Consider the following 15,222-nt stretch of genomic DNA (forward strand, 5'->3'; position numbering starts at 1 on the left):
CAACCCCTCCAAGATATAGAAAACAGCTGGGGATCAGAGGTTCTGGAATGGAGAGAAACCGGGCTCTTGAAGGGCTGAGATGACGCCAGCGTCGATCGCAGGTGAGCTGGTAGAAGCCTCGGTGGAAGCGCCAGAGAGGCTGCTCGGGAAATTTGCAGCAGCCGCAGAATGACCTCACGCCGCGAGAAAAAGAAGGAAGAGGAAGAGGAGGAAGCGATTAGGCGAATACGAGAGGAAAGATCTGAAAGAAGCAAAAAGGAAAGGACGATGATGAAGAGAAGCAGAACGGCGCGTCGATCAGGATGAAGAAAAGGACAGGAACTGCAACGGAGGGACTGGACAGTGGTTCCTGTTCAGGTCCTCACACGGGTTGCTTGGCTAGGTGGACACGCAGAGCTTCCAGAGCCTCTGAAGCGGTCAAGTGGTTGAGGCTGCAGACGAGAGAGGGATGACGGGGCGATAATAATAATAATATACGGTGGTCCAGAGGGAGCAGCGGGAAATCAGCCAGAAGCGCCGCACCTTGGATTCTGGAGCCACTCGAAATCTGGACGAGAGAGTGGAGAATCAGTGGCACTTCCGTGAGTCCGTCAGGTCCCCGAACGGCGAGAGATTGGATTCTTGAAAGTTGGAACCCCGGGAAACGCAACTGAACTGATCAACGGGGGCTCAAAAGATCAACTTCACCCGCCAGGTATGATGATGTTGGAGAGAAGAAGCAGGCAAGCACCTCAGGAGAGAGAAAGTCACAGGAGGGGATGACTGCAGACGCCGCCACCCAGGCAATCATCGAAATAATTATCTCAAGGCGAGCACAGGTGGGGGGGGGGGTTGACGGGAGCAGAATAATGCAGAAAATAATAATAATAATATTGGGATTCCATAATAATTCCGCACGAAGCCTGCCGAGTCCGACGCGGCTGCGAGCTGTGATTGGGTGGACAACAGAGAGTTTCGAGGGGAGTCACTCGTTAGTAGCCTCAAGCCGGCTCAACAAGGAAGGAGTAATTGATTGCTTCGATGTTCTCCGGCATTTCGTAATGCCACGCCCGCGACCACAAGCACGAGCGACTAAACGAGACTAAAGCCATTTCAGGCTCCAGTCTGCTCCACTCACACTCATGCGGCTCTGCCTCCGCACTGCTGATTGGAGGTCGCTGACAAGGAGGCTGAAGTGCTCGTCGTTCTTCTGCAGAGAACCGCCGTGGAACTTGCCTGAAGGATTCGCCGTGCCCTTTGAGTTTCAGACAACCTCGAGAGGCCTACTCAAAGAGCTCTCCTTGTATTCGCTTCTTGTCTACTATACAGACCAGGAAACCTCGCTTTTCTGCTTTGGGACCTTCCTGCTTTGGGACCTTCCTGCTTGAGGAGCTTCCTGCGCCGGGTGGAACAGTGCGTGCTGTCAGCAGTTGGTACCTAAGGCTGCAATGCGCCCTCGCTGACCGCCACGACGCATATCCACCTCCAGCCCGACCCGGACCCGTGGAGAGGAGAGGGAAAACCAAAAAAGAAACAATAAATGCGAAGAGCAAAAGAAAAGGCTGGGAAAAGATAGACCAGACTTGGGAATCGGGGCTAAGGAAAATGAGAGAAAGTCAACCTTGGGCGTGGCCGGCGGGACCTATAATACGCGCATGAGTACAATAGAGCACGGGCTCTCTGTCGTCCAGATCCGGATCCAAGCCCCCCAGAGAAACCATCGAGCTTCCACAATCCACGGGCCTCTGTGGAAGTTGACTACTTTAGCGCCCTTGCTTCCCGCTCTCCCTGGATTTCTGGGATTCTGGAAACAACACCCTTCTTCACGGCCCCCCAAAGACAAAGCTCAATCAGCGGACAGATTCAGACGGCCTTTGTGGAAAGGACTTTCCTCGACAGCCTCCCTGGTCAGCAGGAATGGGCTAATCTCTCTTGGCACGCAGTGGTTGGGCGATTCGTGGCAGCAACTGTCACTCTGCAGTGAAATGATCATTGATCGGCCACGTTTCCCTGTCTTTCCCCTCTCCACTCCGGTGTCCACTCCCTCCATGCGGCCTGCGCACCTGCAACTTGTGGAGGGCGAAACAATCCTCAGACTTGCGACTCCTCACGGAGGGAATGCGGCTTGAAGGAGGGTCAACCCGCGACACAGAGCCGCTGTATCATCCGCCTCCATTGCCCAAAGCCCAGAGCATTCCGGATTGGATGCAATTTTAGTGCTGTTGACGCTCCGTTCGTAAATTTTGACGATGCCCCAGGGCGCTTGGCCTAACTATGTCCAACTGATCCTCCAAGTCTGGCCCCATGAGGGAGCTTGAGGAGAAGGTCCTCGTCCGTCCCTCCAACCCTCGCAAACGAGCATTCTTATGAACAAATTCGCCAGCAGCACAACATCTCTGCGATTCCGCTGACTACTCAGAGGACGTCCGTCGAGACGAGAACTATGGGCCGTCTGACAAACAGGAACCTATCCCAGGTCCGTCCCCCTTGTCTCACCACAACGAGCCCATGCTGCTGGTCACAATCCTCTCCAATCTGGCAATATCCGATTCATGGTCGATGAAACCGCCGCCCAGTGCTTCAGATAGATAATGCGGCGATCTTCACTCACCAAGGCGCGAGAGCCGCTCGACAATGTGACATCGTTGCATTGGCGTTGCCTCTCTTCATTCTCCCACAATACTCCTTGCCCTGTCTCCCCATCCTCAAAGTCAGCGACTGAGCAGTCCTCCATTCCAACCAGCCTTTTCCCAAATCCTGATTGTGAACGCAACTCTCTCTATCTTTTTTTTTCTTTTCTTTTTTTTATTCCCACCCCTTTTTTTTTTTTGGCGGCCTCAGTACGGAGTATTGATCCCCATTGGTCGCTCAATCATAATCTGTGCGTGGACATACCGGGAGAGCTCCTTTGAGAAGGTGATCGGATTGGTCGCCATTGGTTGACACGCACGCCTCCAACCTCTAGTCAGTCAGAAGGTCGTACTCTCATTGTCGTAGTGCCTATAATACTGCGGAGTATAGGCTTTTGAGGCGGGTCAAGACTCAAGGTCGATCAGCATCGTCTCACAAAAAAAAGGAAAAAGAAAAAAGCACCGAATGAGCCGCACCCAATTAGTTTCAGTTGGAGAGCCCCGTTTACCCGTGAGCATTGGGGTCGGCCGCCTCATGCATTGCTGACGATGCGTTGGTTGCGCCTCACTGGGTCGGGTGTTTCCCTCTTGGCGCAGTCGATGATATGAGAACCTCCAGGATCGTGAACGCAGCAATCATCTCCTCCCTCGCAACCCACGTCGTCCCAAATTCCCCAATCATAGCTGTTCCGAGATCGCTGGGATTGGTATCCTTGGTTCTTTGTTCGCGCTAAAGTGCCTCACCTGCATGTACATTTGCCTCGAGAGCTCGAAGTCGACCGGGTGTTTGAAGTTTGAACCCCTCCTGCACGATGGGTGTAAGCCAGTTGGCAAGCTTACGAGAAGCGCATCCTTTGACGAGTGCGAGGTGGGGAAGCACGAAGACATGAACGCCTGACGAGCTGCGATGATTCTGACCACCGGGTTTACTCAACTCTATTGCTGGCATCATCTGATCTGGTCTCTTTTAACGATGTCGATTGCTTTGAACTCTCTTCTGCGGACACACTAACCTCGAAACAGGTTGTCTAACACGCATGGATATATATGTATAGATATTCGGATATGACATGACATGACATGTAAATGCCAATAGGCCGCACAAACCATCTAACGCCACGCAATCGAAAGCCTTTCTCTAGTCTCCACAAGGTTCCTTCCGTAGTTAGTCAACTACTGAACTAAAAGATCCTGGCTTTCGGCCAGGCTGGGAGGCTGGCATGGCACTCCCTACAATTTGCCCTTCTGGCGAAGGACCGCCTGCACCTTCTGCACCCGCTCCCATGCCCCGAGGGCAAATGGCACCGTCTTTTGGGCATACTCTGCGGCACGCGCGCTGCTAGCTTGTCTCAAGGCATAGCGTGCTTTGATGCCTTGCATGATGACCGAGCTCCTCCATTGAAAGAATGCGTCCCCCCAAATGATCTCAGGCTTCGGATCCCATCCGGCATATTCGCTGTACCACTGCAAGCAGTCCTCTCGCGTAGGCAAACCGGCGACAACGCCTGGCTTGAACTTCTCCACCTGGTATTCCGTGCCTTCGAGGAAGTATGGGCTGGTGAGGTTGCAAAAGTCCGAGAGAGGGTGGCCCACCGTGGCCATTTCCCAGTCCAACACGCCGATAACACGAGGTTCGGTCTTGTGGAATACCATATTGTCAATCTTGTAATCGCCGTGCACTAACGTCCCACGGTCCTTTGGCTGTGAGCTCTTGTCCCGGAAGAAGGCCACCATCTCCATGAAATGGGGCAGCTCCCCGACCGGCTCCTTGGATTCTACGTCGACGGCTTGGGCTTGGGCCTTGGAAACTGTCGTAAACGTGGCGATTTGTCGATCATAGAATCCTGTTGGTTTTCCGAACCCTTCTAAGCCGATGGACTTGGGGACAACGCGATGGAATTTGGCCAAGGTTCGAACGGCATCCTTCCACCTGCACAACGTTAGTCACTGACATATTATTACAGAACCACATGATATAGATCTGCGTACAAAGCTGTTCTTTCCTCCGCAGATACTTCAGGGATTGAGGGATCGGTGAATATCCTCCCATCTAGGAATTCCATAATGTAGAAAGGGGTCCCAATGACGCTGTTGTCCTCGCAGAGACAGTACGCCTTGGGGACAGGCACGTCCGTCTGTTCCAACGCATGAATAATCTTGTATTCACGTTCAACCTTGTGTGCGGTCTTCGACAATAGTTGGCCCGGCGGCTTCTTGCGCAGAACGAACTTCTTTCCGTCGGAGGCAATGAGCTGGTAGGTTGGGTTCGATTGGCCGAAACCAAACTATGAGACAGGACAATGAGCGTTGGTTCTTTTTCTCTCTCCCAAGTTGGCTCTATGGCACGCGGGTTTATTCATTGGCTAAGTTACCTGTTTCACCCCCAGTGGTGTCTTGATGATGGGTACATTCTGGTCGATATACCGTTCCAGGGCTGGAACATCGATCGGTTGACGTACGGCACCGGCCATGATCCAAATGCGTTAGATGCAATAAATCCGTGATGTGTTATGGGTCAGTCCTTTGGCAACTCAGATACAGGAATTGAAGCCAAAGGGAACTCATGGCCAGGCCAGGAACATTGTCGGTAATAAAATGGCTCGGAGAGCAATGCGTTCCCCAGCTTTCTCAGCCGGACCGAGGCCCAGAATGGACACAACAATTGGTTTTCTGCGGGGCGTCGGCTCATTTTACGCCATCCTGGACAGACCATGTGCGCAGTTCGGCTCTGCTTACTCATAGGCATGCAAACGCAGCAAACAGACGCCTCCCACTTTACGCGTGCCCCTCACCGCCAGACGCGTTCCAGCTCCGCAGCCAGTCTATATCTACTCGAGTCGACAGTCGCTTGCGTCTCTGCTGCAAATCATACACCGCACTTTTTCTCTTTCCATCCCCTCCTCCTCTTCCTCAATTCCCACCCTGAACCATATCATGACCAAGGAGACCACTCCACCACCCAAAGAAACCACCACAACAACCCACGAACCACCCTCCCTCCCCGCGTCGCCGCTTGCTAAACGACCCAAGCCCTCAAACAACACCTCCAATCCCACCGAATCCGAACCAAGCTCCGAAATGGGCTCCAACAATGTCGCCACTCCCATCCCTTCTCTCCAGGTGAAGAAGCTCATCGACACTGCCCGCGCCCCAACCCGCGGCTCCGCCTTCGCGGCAGGCTATGATATGTACAGCGCAAAGGAAACCGTCATCCCAGCAAAGGGAAAGGCACTCGTTGACACAGGAATTGCAATTGCTGTTCCCGAGGGAACTTGTATGTTACCTACTCCTACCACCCCCCCCCTTCTTTCCCCTTCTCCTTATCCTTAAGAGAGGAAAATAAGAAAGCTAACTGGAATTGTGAAATCCAGACGGCCGCGTCGCGCCCCGGAGCGGACTCGCATCGAAGCACTTCATTGATACTGGCGCCGGTGTGATCGATGCTGATTACAGAGGCGAGGTCAAGGTTCTGCTCTTTAACTTTTCTGACGTGGATTTCACAATCAACGAGGGGGACCGCATTGCGCAGCTCGTTTTGGAGAGGGTATGATGGCCTTTTTTACAACTCTTCTTACCTATGATATGTGACTTGATGCTGATGTGTCCAATGCAGATTTACACGCCCGAGGTTGAGGTTGTTGAAGAATTGGCAGAGAGTGTTCGGGGAGCTGGTGGGTTTGGAAGTACCGGAAACTAGGGGAGTCGCTCTCCGTAACTACTGCGGACGGAGTAGTATTTTGATTGGAGATGACTCGCGCTGAGTCAAAAGTACGCTACGAAACGAATGACACGTTTAGATAGATGGATACCAGAGTCGAGTTCTTGCCTCTGCTCATGATCTAAAAATAACAATAAAATAGCAATGCCATTGGAATGCTCTATATCTTGTTTAGTAACGACAGCACTCCAGATCCTGGGCACTGGACACTGGGCACCGGGCAAATGCATGCAATGTGACCCGACATATTGGGTCCGTTAGATATAGACTTCAATAGTCCCCCTCCCACTCCTTCGCCTTGAACTCCACCGTAGGCTCCCGCAAAAACCTCACGTTCCTCACCAGCCGAATCTCCCCAGCCTTCGTCCGCCGTAAGTGCTCCCTCTTCTGCACCTCCTCCTCACTTCCCCCAGAAGCGGGCGCAGTGGCGGCGAGTTCCACATCCCTCGCCTCGATAGTCTTCTCCAGCACATTGTGCATACTAGCCAAAACCTTCTCGGTGGCCTTTGCAAGTGGCAACTCCGTAGGCCGTACATCGTCGCCCGAAACCCAGGACTTTGTGCTCCGTAGCTCTGGGTTGCGATTGGCGAACACGGCCTCACGGAGTCGGGCGACGGTTAGTGCGGCGAACATGTCGCCTGTGCCGCTGAAGAAGCAGTCTATGGCTGGGACGTCGATGCGGAAGAGGCGCGGTTTGCCGCTAGAGAGCGTTGTGGAGCCGATCACTGTTAGGAGGTTCTGGGTGGAGTCCGGTGAGGGGTTTTCTTCCGATGGGGAGAGTTTGGAGAGTTGCACTGAGGTGATGATTACGTGGGGGATTTTGTAGGTTTCGTGCAGGGTTGTGATTGCTTTTGCGAGAGTTTGGAGGGAGGTTATTTGGATACCGGAGAGGACTCTGGACGCGGGACGTTAGTGATCGAGTTGGGTAATGGACAAAGAGGGGTGGGGGGGGAGGAAGTACTCGGCTTCGAATTGGTTAGGGAGGATCAAGTCGGCGTGCTGCACAATTTTCTTGTATGCTGGCACTACATCGTCGTTGACGTATAGACGGCCTTGGTCGCCCATTACGGGGTCCAGGACTGATATGGTAAGTGTTGTTAGTTTGGTGGAGACTGAAGACGGCGGAAACATAGGAGGGAAACGAACCCCAAAAGAAAGAACCCGGACGGCCTGCGGCCTTGCGCTGGAGGTCTTGACCAATGGACCCGACGGCCTCGACCGCAGCAGCACTCGGTGCATAGCCGGAGAGCATGACATCAAAGTCTGTGAGGTTGCTCATGCACAAGCCTTCATAGAGATTTCTGATCTCCTCTGCTGTTGCCCTAGTGCCCTTGAACTGACGGTAGCCAGTGTGATTGCCTGGAACCAAGTTAGCTTTTGAATATAATTATGGAGCGGAGTACTGACTGAAATGAACGGTATTCAAAGCGGCAACATCACAGCCCATAGACTGCATGACGAGGGTTGCCATTTTGTTACCAACATGGCTGTTATTGTGTCAGCCCAGCTGTAATTACATGGCTCGTCCAAAATTGGAAACATGGGAAGGGGGTGGCATACCCATAAACAACCTGCAACCGTCAGTGTCGGGGCTTGATAAGTGGTGTGGGCTGGCATAGTGGGGTGAAGCACATACATGGCTGGCAACGGCAAGGACCCTTGTTTCGGGGACCAGATCTGCGGACATGGCGGAGAGGAGAGGAGAGGAGAGGAGAGGAGAGGTCCTGACGCGGGCGCGGGTGTCTTGTCTACAGCGGCCAGAAAGTTGGAGGAGTCATGGTTGCTGTCCGGTTGCTGACCGCGATAGAGAAAGTGGACTCGACGCAGTTTCTGTGGAGGAGTTCTCCACCCTCTCTGATTGGTAACCGCCGGGCTTCTTTTCCTGCATCGAAGGCTCGAACAGTTGAGGATTCCACGCTTTGCGATGTCCTCGTATCCGTGTTCTGCCGTGGTTTTTACGCCCTGGATGGACTCGCAAAAGGACGCAATGCGGTCAGTCCAATCCTCCAGGCTGGCAGTGGTGCTGTTCACACCAGGCACACTGTCAGAGACAGAGACTGGCCCAATGGCAGACCGCCAGCCAGCCCTAAGCTCGATGAAAGTCGCAATCTTGGACTCGAACAGTTGGAGACTCATTGGCCATCCGGCGGCTGTCGTGGCCTCGTGGGGGGCTTCTCTTCGTAAAAGGAATGGCTGATGGGCAGAGTCCAGACGCTTCGATCAGGCACACTAAAGTAGTCTCATCTCTTTGACGGACACCATCCCCCATCGCCCCTAAATCCTCTTCCTCTTCCTCTCCTCGCCTTCTCTTTCTCTCTTCCCTCCTGTTTATTTTCTTCTTGCGCGTCCTTTGTCATTCGTTCTTCTGCTTTCGGCCATCCGGTCCTTTGTTTCCATGTGACTGTTGCACTCTGCACAGTTCGTCCAGTCGCTCAGCCACTCCCTGGTGTATACAGTACAATGTCTTGCCGATAATCCTCGGACCGGCCTCACACTCGTTTCTCATCCTTTGCTTATATGTTTTTCTTGTTCAATTATTCTCTAATTCTAATTGCGTTACGCCTGTCCGCCGCTCGTGTTTTTATGCCGCTCTCACTTCATCATCCAAGCCGACCGTAACGAATCCACGCCTTGATCAGGATGCGCCCGCAATCATGGATCAACTTTGCCCACGTACGAGGATTCCTCGTCTGGGCCTTGGTCCTTTTAGCAGTCCTTGCTGAAGAGACTGCGACAGAATCTGCCGGTGTTTCGCATCCTGGGCCAGACCAAGAGATCGTCGACATAGCGCCCGTCAAAGATGCTCCACCCATCGCTTCGACGAATATCCACCATCAAGGACAAGCCCACGAGCATCTTCAGGTGGAGGCCGACGGAATCGGATCTCTCATCCAGCGATCGTCGATATCGTCTAGTTTCCCCACGGCCTTCGACACCAGCCTGTCCAACAACTTCACCACCGAGAGCTGCCCAAGCTTCTTCAAGAAGTTTCTCGCCGACTCCAGCTTCACCGACTGTCATGCTATCTCTACGCTCCTTCGCGACTCTACCGGATTCTTCCACACTCTCAGGTCTGCCGCTTCTACATCGCATGTCCTCGACACGGCCTGCTCTGCCGATGTGTCGTCCTGCTCCTCCACCATGTCCAGCTTCGCCTCCGACCTCCTCAACGACGACAACTGCGGCCAGGACTATGAAGACGGCAACCCCCTCGTCGAAAACGCCTACTACGATATGATCACCTACGAGCCCATCTACCGAGCCACCTGCCTCCAAAACCCAGACACATCAGACTACTGCTTCGTCGATGCCGTCACAAACTCCTCCAACCCGGCTGACTACGACATCTACTTCCTCCCCTACGGCAGCACGATTGGCTCCTCGTCCACCCCAGCCTGCGGCGCCTGCCTCCAAGCAACACTAGACATCTTTAGCGAATGGGCCCAGGTCAAGGACCAGCCGCTTGCAGATTCATACCTCCCCTCAGCCCACACAATGAACGGCAAATGCGGTGCGGATTTCGCAAAGGTCAACATCACCGTCGGCGAAGAGGACGACGTCCCGTCTGCTGCCTCGTCGCAGCGAGCCATTTCGTTTCCTCTCTGGCTTTCCCTAACAATAGGCGCTGTCCTGGTATCATTATGAGATACCCAACCATCACAACCATCACGACCGCCTCTTCAATCCTCCCTCTTATATATATATATATATATATATATACCATTACTATTAGCGAGCGTCTCTTCCATTCTACATTAGTACATTCCTTTATCTTATAATGAACGTTGTCGTCCCGGTTTTGATTTTGATCATGTTTGGATGATGACAACGACTGCCTTTTGGTATCTGAATCGTGTATATACTAACAATATAAACTTAATATACCAAGAAAAAAAGGTATATTCTCAGTCCATTGCATTATAAAATAACACTTAATAAAGCAACCAAGCACTGAGTACCTCACCAACCAATAAATACACGTTCTTAACAATCGTTGTTGAGTCGTACTCTTATTAACCTTGCATTTCATTCATCATGCCGCATGGCCACTTTCTTCATTTCTTCTTCCTCATTGGAAACATCCCAGCTGGATTCACTGAATCGCAGTAGATACAATAGGTACACGTTCTAACTCAGGTACGTGGTGAGGTATATTCGCTCAAATATATCACTCATATAGGGCGAAGAAAAAAAGGGGGGAAAGGTTTACAGTATAATATAATATGCACGGAGAAACAAAGGCCAAAAGAAAAGTAAACATGGTCATCGCTTCAAACAATAAAAATACTCATTTACCTCGCTTGATTGGTTGATATGTGAGAGCATTATTGACTTCCATGAGAAGGCACACCACCCATTGCAACGCCAACCAAGCTCTGCTGTGGACCAAAGCTATCGCTTGGTGATTTGACTATTGGCGACGCGGTCGCGGTCGCGGCTGCGTCTTTTTCGCGCTTAATGCGAAAGTACGCGGACTTTGCGAACCGGTTGAGCTGCGCCCAGAAGTGCCGCCCTGCTGGGTGGAGAGCGATGCGCTCAAGAAGGTCCGCTGTTGTCTCGCGCACGTTCTGGTCTGGGTGGAGAAGACCCATGGAGATATAGAATAGACCTGCCTGGCTCTCGGGGGTGACTGTGAGAAGCTGGCAGATGCCGGCGTAGTCTTTGATCGAATGTGCAAGAGCGAGATAGATGTTGCCGGCGTCGAAAGAGGACAGTTTCAGCATCCGGAGGCGGTCATGGTGATGGTGAAGGTCGGGTTTCTGGATGGGGCGAGCGGGATAGTACATTGCTGCAATGTCTTGAATGAAGGAATAATAGGATCTGGTAGTTCGCCAGCCTTCGATGCGAGAGACAGACGCCATCAGTTCGCGTTGTTTGGAGGCTTCGTCTGCCCAGACGTAGCCGTGGCCGCGCAGTGTTGTTGGATCGCCCGGATCCGACTGCAGGCCGCTGGGGCTCTCAGGAGAAAGCTCCTCGTTGGGTCCAATTATGTACAAGTTTGACGCTCCGTAAACGATCTCCTCGAATGCGGCTGAAACCCGTGCGAATTTCGTGATGTAGGCGCGCCATTTGGCCCGAATCGCATTCTCACCGTATCGGTTTGCGATACTGCGCAGGACGTCTTCCATGAACAGATTATCTCCGCTGGGGTCGGCATTTGGGCCTGACATGTTTACTGCACCCTGCTGCTGGAAGTATAGTAGGCCATCAGTGACTGGTGCCGGTTCAATGTGGTTACTGATCTTAATCCGGCCTGTAGGCAGGTCGCAGAGTACATCCCACCATTCCGGATGATTGGCGAACGTTGGATTTGTGACCCCTGCAATGAATCCTGGGACCCGCAGAAGATCGTCGATTTTCGTCAGATCCGTGTAGGGAAACGCATGGCGTGTGAAACCACGTAAAATCCCACCAGATGCCAACGCACATGCGGCTAGTACCGCTTCGGCAACCTCCCCAGATGGTCGGTTGTGGCCAAGAAAAACGACCCGTTTCTGTGTCAACATCGCGTTAACGAGAATGATGATCGGATGGGTGTAGGCACCGCTAGTGGTTAAATGAGGATGAAGAGCAAAGGGCTGCGGTGATGCGGCATGAGGTGCAGAAAAGACTTGGATGAGCTTGACAAGCGAAAAATCGCCGACAATCTCAGGCCAAATAACCGTCGGCACTTTCACCGGAATCGGAATGTCGTGATAAATGATCTTAGACTCAAATTCATGGGTATCTCGAGGGACTATGTATCGCGGTGCAGGGCCCCTTTTCGGTGACGGTGGGTTGTCTTCGTCGATTTCGTGTAGTTCGCCATCCTCAATCGCTCGCTGATGAATCATCTGCTCAAACTTTTCGATGAACATATCCTTGCAATTACTAGCTTGCAATATCTGACGTTCGAGCAGGTTCAACTTTGGCATCGGAGACAAGTCCATGGCGTTCACGGCATTGTAAAGCGTTTCAAGGGTTTCCGGGTATGGTGATTTAAAGTAGTCCTCCAGGGCTAAAAGTAAAATAGGCTATTTTCCGTTAGGACGATCGTCTATGGAGGACATTCATGGAAGCGTTGCGTACTTTATATATGTGAAGGAAAGAATGCCGTGTACAAATCGCCATTGCCTTGACTACAGCGCCTCTGACAACACGTCAGCCATCGCCATTTCATAAAAGAGCTATGAAGATTCGATAGGGAAGCTTACCGCTTGACAGTGTTGTCCTGCTTCGTGTTGACCAGATTGAGCACATACATCAAAGGGGGCCCTTCGCCGCCATCTTCTTCATCGCTGCTTTGGTCTTCCTCCGTATCGTCTTCAGAACCATTGTCCAAATCAACGCTGTCCTCTTCGTTGTCGCCCGAGGACGTTTGTGTCTTGACCTTCTTCCCTTTCCTCTTCTTTTTCTTTCCCGACGCTGGGTCGTCTTCATCCCCCTCCGTGCTTGTGTCTTTGTGTAGGAAGAATATAGTCCAATCCTGGCTTCGAACGTGTGTCTGATCCGGCAGCATCAGCTCCGCCAACATGCCTTCATCGCTGCTAATGGGGCCCGGGTACTGGTGTTCCATAATCGGGCCCCGATCAATGTGGAAGGACGCAACGAGGATGAATTCAACATGGCGCTCGGGTGAGTCACGGGGGTATTGCGATTTACATCGGCGCGGCTTCGAAGCCGGCGCAACAGTCTGTTGGCCAAGGCGGCGGATATTTGATGTATCGGAGCTTGCGGGTGAGTGTTTTTGGACGAATGATGGGGAAGGTGATAGGTGAGGAAGTCCATTTGACTTTGGAGGGCTGGAGGACGAGTTCCCCGTCCCATCTGACGTCCGCATCGGCAGTGTAACGTTCATTTTCTTTGTTGTGAGGGGAAGGGACTCTGCGGAGAGGACGGGGATTGAGAGTGGGATGTTAATTGAGGTGCGAGAGCTCCAAACAGCCGGCGAGCAAGAGCTGCGGCATGCTCAATCAATGGGCCAATCGAGGGGAATCCGGTAGCTAGTCCATTTAGTGAGTTGCGGAGAAAAACGTCAAGCAAAGACAGGAGGATTCTCGGCAGTTAGATCGACGGAGTGAAGCATGTCTTGTCGGAGTGATTTGAGACTCAGGGGGAAACCCAGAGGCCGAAAAAGGAAACGAACGGATCAGATCTCCACAGCGGGGAAGTCTTGATGTGGTGAATCGTGGTTTGGAGTGACCACGGCATTTTTAGGGTATTCAACGTAGTGTAATAATATTTTTTTTTACCCAACATTTGGTTTGTTCGATCTTCTATAGCCATAATTTGTTCGTATGCTGCATCTAGCGAGATTTGTGTATACGGTCTATAGTCCTTGGATACGCCCCGCACGTGCCTCTTCCGGCTGACTCAGCGCTTCCGAGTTTGCTTTGTTTGGGTCCTTTGCCTTTCTAGGAAGTATGTTGTATAGCCTCACTCTCCTCTTCATTGTTCTTAACAGCAGCAAGAAACTGGCCCTGCTTACTCTTAATCACCATGGTAGGTATATTAAACACAAGTTATGTCTAACGCCCGCTAATTACATGCTTGTAGGTCCCTTCCAGCAATGCTCCTTTCCGCCCTTCCCCGCTGTCCTTCAACTCTCCCCGTGCGTCACCTTTCCGACGACCATCTACCCCCAGCTCCCCTCCGACACAAGCTCGCCCAACTACACCAGGGAGCTCCCCGAGCAGAGGATTTACCCCGGTTGTATCACCAAGCAAATTGAACCAATCCTATACTGCTGAAGATCACGATGCATCTCCCAAGAGCCGGGAGCCGATACCCCAGCCTCGATTTTCCAGGGATTCTCCGTCGTCCCCAAGCAGAGGAGCGAGCGCACTCGATTCATCACCATCGAGTATGGAGGCAAAAGCGACTAGTATGATGGCCGCCTCATCCGATGCGGCAGCTAGGCTGGCCCCGGCACAGCTCAGAGAGATACGGGAGGCTTTCCAGGTCCTGGACAGAGACAACGATGGTTTCGTGGACAAAGAAGATGTGGCGGATGTACTTGTGAATGTTGGTAAGTGGGATCTTCAAATTTGGAGCATCCAGTCATAGTTATAACTGACAACCGTATTGGAAACAGGCCAAGACCCGTCCACTTTGCCCCAATTCTTCCCTCCAGGAAGTTCTTCGACAATTAACTTTCCCACTTTCTTAAATACTCTTTCTCAATTACTTTCACCACTGTCGTCCAGGCAAGAACTGGTCAATGCTCTAGCGGCTTTTGATGAAGACGATAGCGGCGAGGTTGATGTGGAAGAACTACGTGACGCGCTTCTCAATACTGCCCCAGACGACGGAGAGTGCCCACTCACGGACCGGGAAATCAACGAAGTCCTCAGCGGGTTCACAGGCCGCAAGGCGTTTGGAGGTAAACCCGGCAAGGCCCAAGGGAATGGAAAGAGAGGGGAGGTGCTGAGATACCAGGAATTTGTCAACACCGTTACGGGGGGAACAGAGAATGGACAAGCGAAAGCGAAATGAAGCACAGCTAACGAGATAAGTCACTATAATACGGGTCATCATTTATTACGGTTTTGGCTGGGACAGGCGTTCAGGCCGCACGGTTTGTTTAGGAATAATTTCAGATAGCGCTCTGGTAGCTGCGGGCCAAATCGAACCGCTATTGATGTTGGTGGACACTATATACGAGAAACCATGTATCACGTCGAGCGTTGGAGATCGCTAGTTGAAATGTAGCGCCTTAAAGCGACCAACACTTGAAGCCAAAACACCCCAATCAGAGAATGGCTGGGGCAGTAAAGCTACGACATGGCCAGTGTGTCGAATCCAGCCATCATAAAGTCGTAGGCTTGAAACATCTGTTGTCTTGTGCACAAGCGGATTGTCGTGTGTATAAAGAAAAGCAGTTTAGCGTATGCAAATAATGCTCTAATCCCCCCT

The 15,222-nt window shown here is 52.1% G+C and overlaps 6 protein-coding genes across 6 annotated transcripts; 3 read left to right on the forward strand and 3 right to left on the reverse strand.

The window, feature by feature from the left end:
- Window positions 1–3,839: 3,839 nt before the first annotated feature.
- Window positions 3,840–5,080, reverse strand: ASPSYDRAFT_55099 (phosphotransferase family protein; the record flags this gene model as incomplete). The annotated part of the gene is made up of 3 exons (XM_040848978.1): window positions 3,840–4,539; window positions 4,599–4,894; window positions 4,982–5,080. 3 exons carry the CDS (start codon window positions 5,078–5,080, stop codon window positions 3,840–3,842), a joined length of 1,095 nt encoding a protein of 364 aa, XP_040705987.1.
- A 71-nt stretch (window positions 5,081–5,151) lies between these two features.
- On the forward strand, window positions 5,152–6,781 carry ASPSYDRAFT_618263 (uncharacterized protein). The gene is made up of 3 exons (XM_040850038.1): window positions 5,152–5,883; window positions 5,981–6,153; window positions 6,223–6,781. Exons 1-3 carry the CDS (start codon window positions 5,544–5,546, stop codon window positions 6,304–6,306), a joined length of 597 nt encoding a protein of 198 aa, XP_040705988.1. The 5' UTR covers window positions 5,152–5,543; the 3' UTR covers window positions 6,307–6,781.
- On the reverse strand, window positions 6,598–8,014 carry ASPSYDRAFT_145957 (pyridoxal kinase; the record flags this gene model as incomplete). The annotated part of the gene is made up of 6 exons (XM_040841575.1): window positions 6,598–7,222; window positions 7,289–7,406; window positions 7,474–7,686; window positions 7,735–7,814; window positions 7,888–7,898; window positions 7,964–8,014. 6 exons carry the CDS (start codon window positions 8,012–8,014, stop codon window positions 6,598–6,600), a joined length of 1,098 nt encoding a protein of 365 aa, XP_040705989.1.
- Window positions 8,015–8,981: 967 nt separating this feature from the next.
- ASPSYDRAFT_76110 (uncharacterized protein) lies at window positions 8,982–9,972 on the forward strand (the record flags this gene model as incomplete). The annotated part of the gene is made up of 2 exons (XM_040850842.1): window positions 8,982–9,000; window positions 9,038–9,972. The coding sequence occupies 2 exons, from the start codon at window positions 8,982–8,984 to the stop codon at window positions 9,970–9,972; spliced, it is 954 nt and encodes a 317-aa protein (XP_040705990.1).
- Window positions 9,973–10,652: 680 nt separating this feature from the next.
- Window positions 10,653–13,165, reverse strand: ASPSYDRAFT_144257 (AFI1/MesA family protein; the record flags this gene model as incomplete). The annotated part of the gene is made up of 3 exons (XM_040841413.1): window positions 10,653–12,341; window positions 12,397–12,457; window positions 12,522–13,165. The coding sequence occupies 3 exons, from the start codon at window positions 13,163–13,165 to the stop codon at window positions 10,653–10,655; spliced, it is 2,394 nt and encodes a 797-aa protein (XP_040705991.1).
- Window positions 13,166–13,486: 321 nt separating this feature from the next.
- ASPSYDRAFT_623814 (putative calmodulin) lies at window positions 13,487–15,101 on the forward strand. The gene is made up of 3 exons (XM_040850119.1): window positions 13,487–13,809; window positions 13,864–14,335; window positions 14,402–15,101. Exons 1-3 carry the CDS (start codon window positions 13,807–13,809, stop codon window positions 14,800–14,802), a joined length of 876 nt encoding a protein of 291 aa, XP_040705992.1. The 5' UTR covers window positions 13,487–13,806; the 3' UTR covers window positions 14,803–15,101.
- Window positions 15,102–15,222: the final 121 nt, after the last annotated feature.

Source organism: Aspergillus sydowii (genome assembly GCF_001890705.1).
Source record: "Aspergillus sydowii CBS 593.65 unplaced genomic scaffold ASPSYscaffold_2, whole genome shotgun sequence".
Classification (NCBI taxonomy): domain Eukaryota; kingdom Fungi; phylum Ascomycota; class Eurotiomycetes; order Eurotiales; family Aspergillaceae; genus Aspergillus; species Aspergillus sydowii.

Bases quoted from the DNA above. Each gene is read 5' to 3' on its own strand.
- ASPSYDRAFT_618263 (XM_040850038.1), top strand. From the start codon at position 5,544: ATGACCAAGGAGACCACTCCACCACCCAAAGAAACCACCACAACAACC. The intron at 5,884-5,980 runs GTATGTTACCTA...TGTGAAATCCAG, and splicing joins TGCTGTTCCCGAGGGAACTT to ACGGCCGCGTCGCGCCCCGG. The intron at 6,154-6,222 runs GTATGATGGCCT...TGTCCAATGCAG, and splicing joins CGCAGCTCGTTTTGGAGAGG to ATTTACACGCCCGAGGTTGA.
- ASPSYDRAFT_623814 (XM_040850119.1), top strand. The intron at 14,336-14,401 runs GTAAGTGGGATC...TATTGGAAACAG, and splicing joins GGATGTACTTGTGAATGTTG to GCCAAGACCCGTCCACTTTG.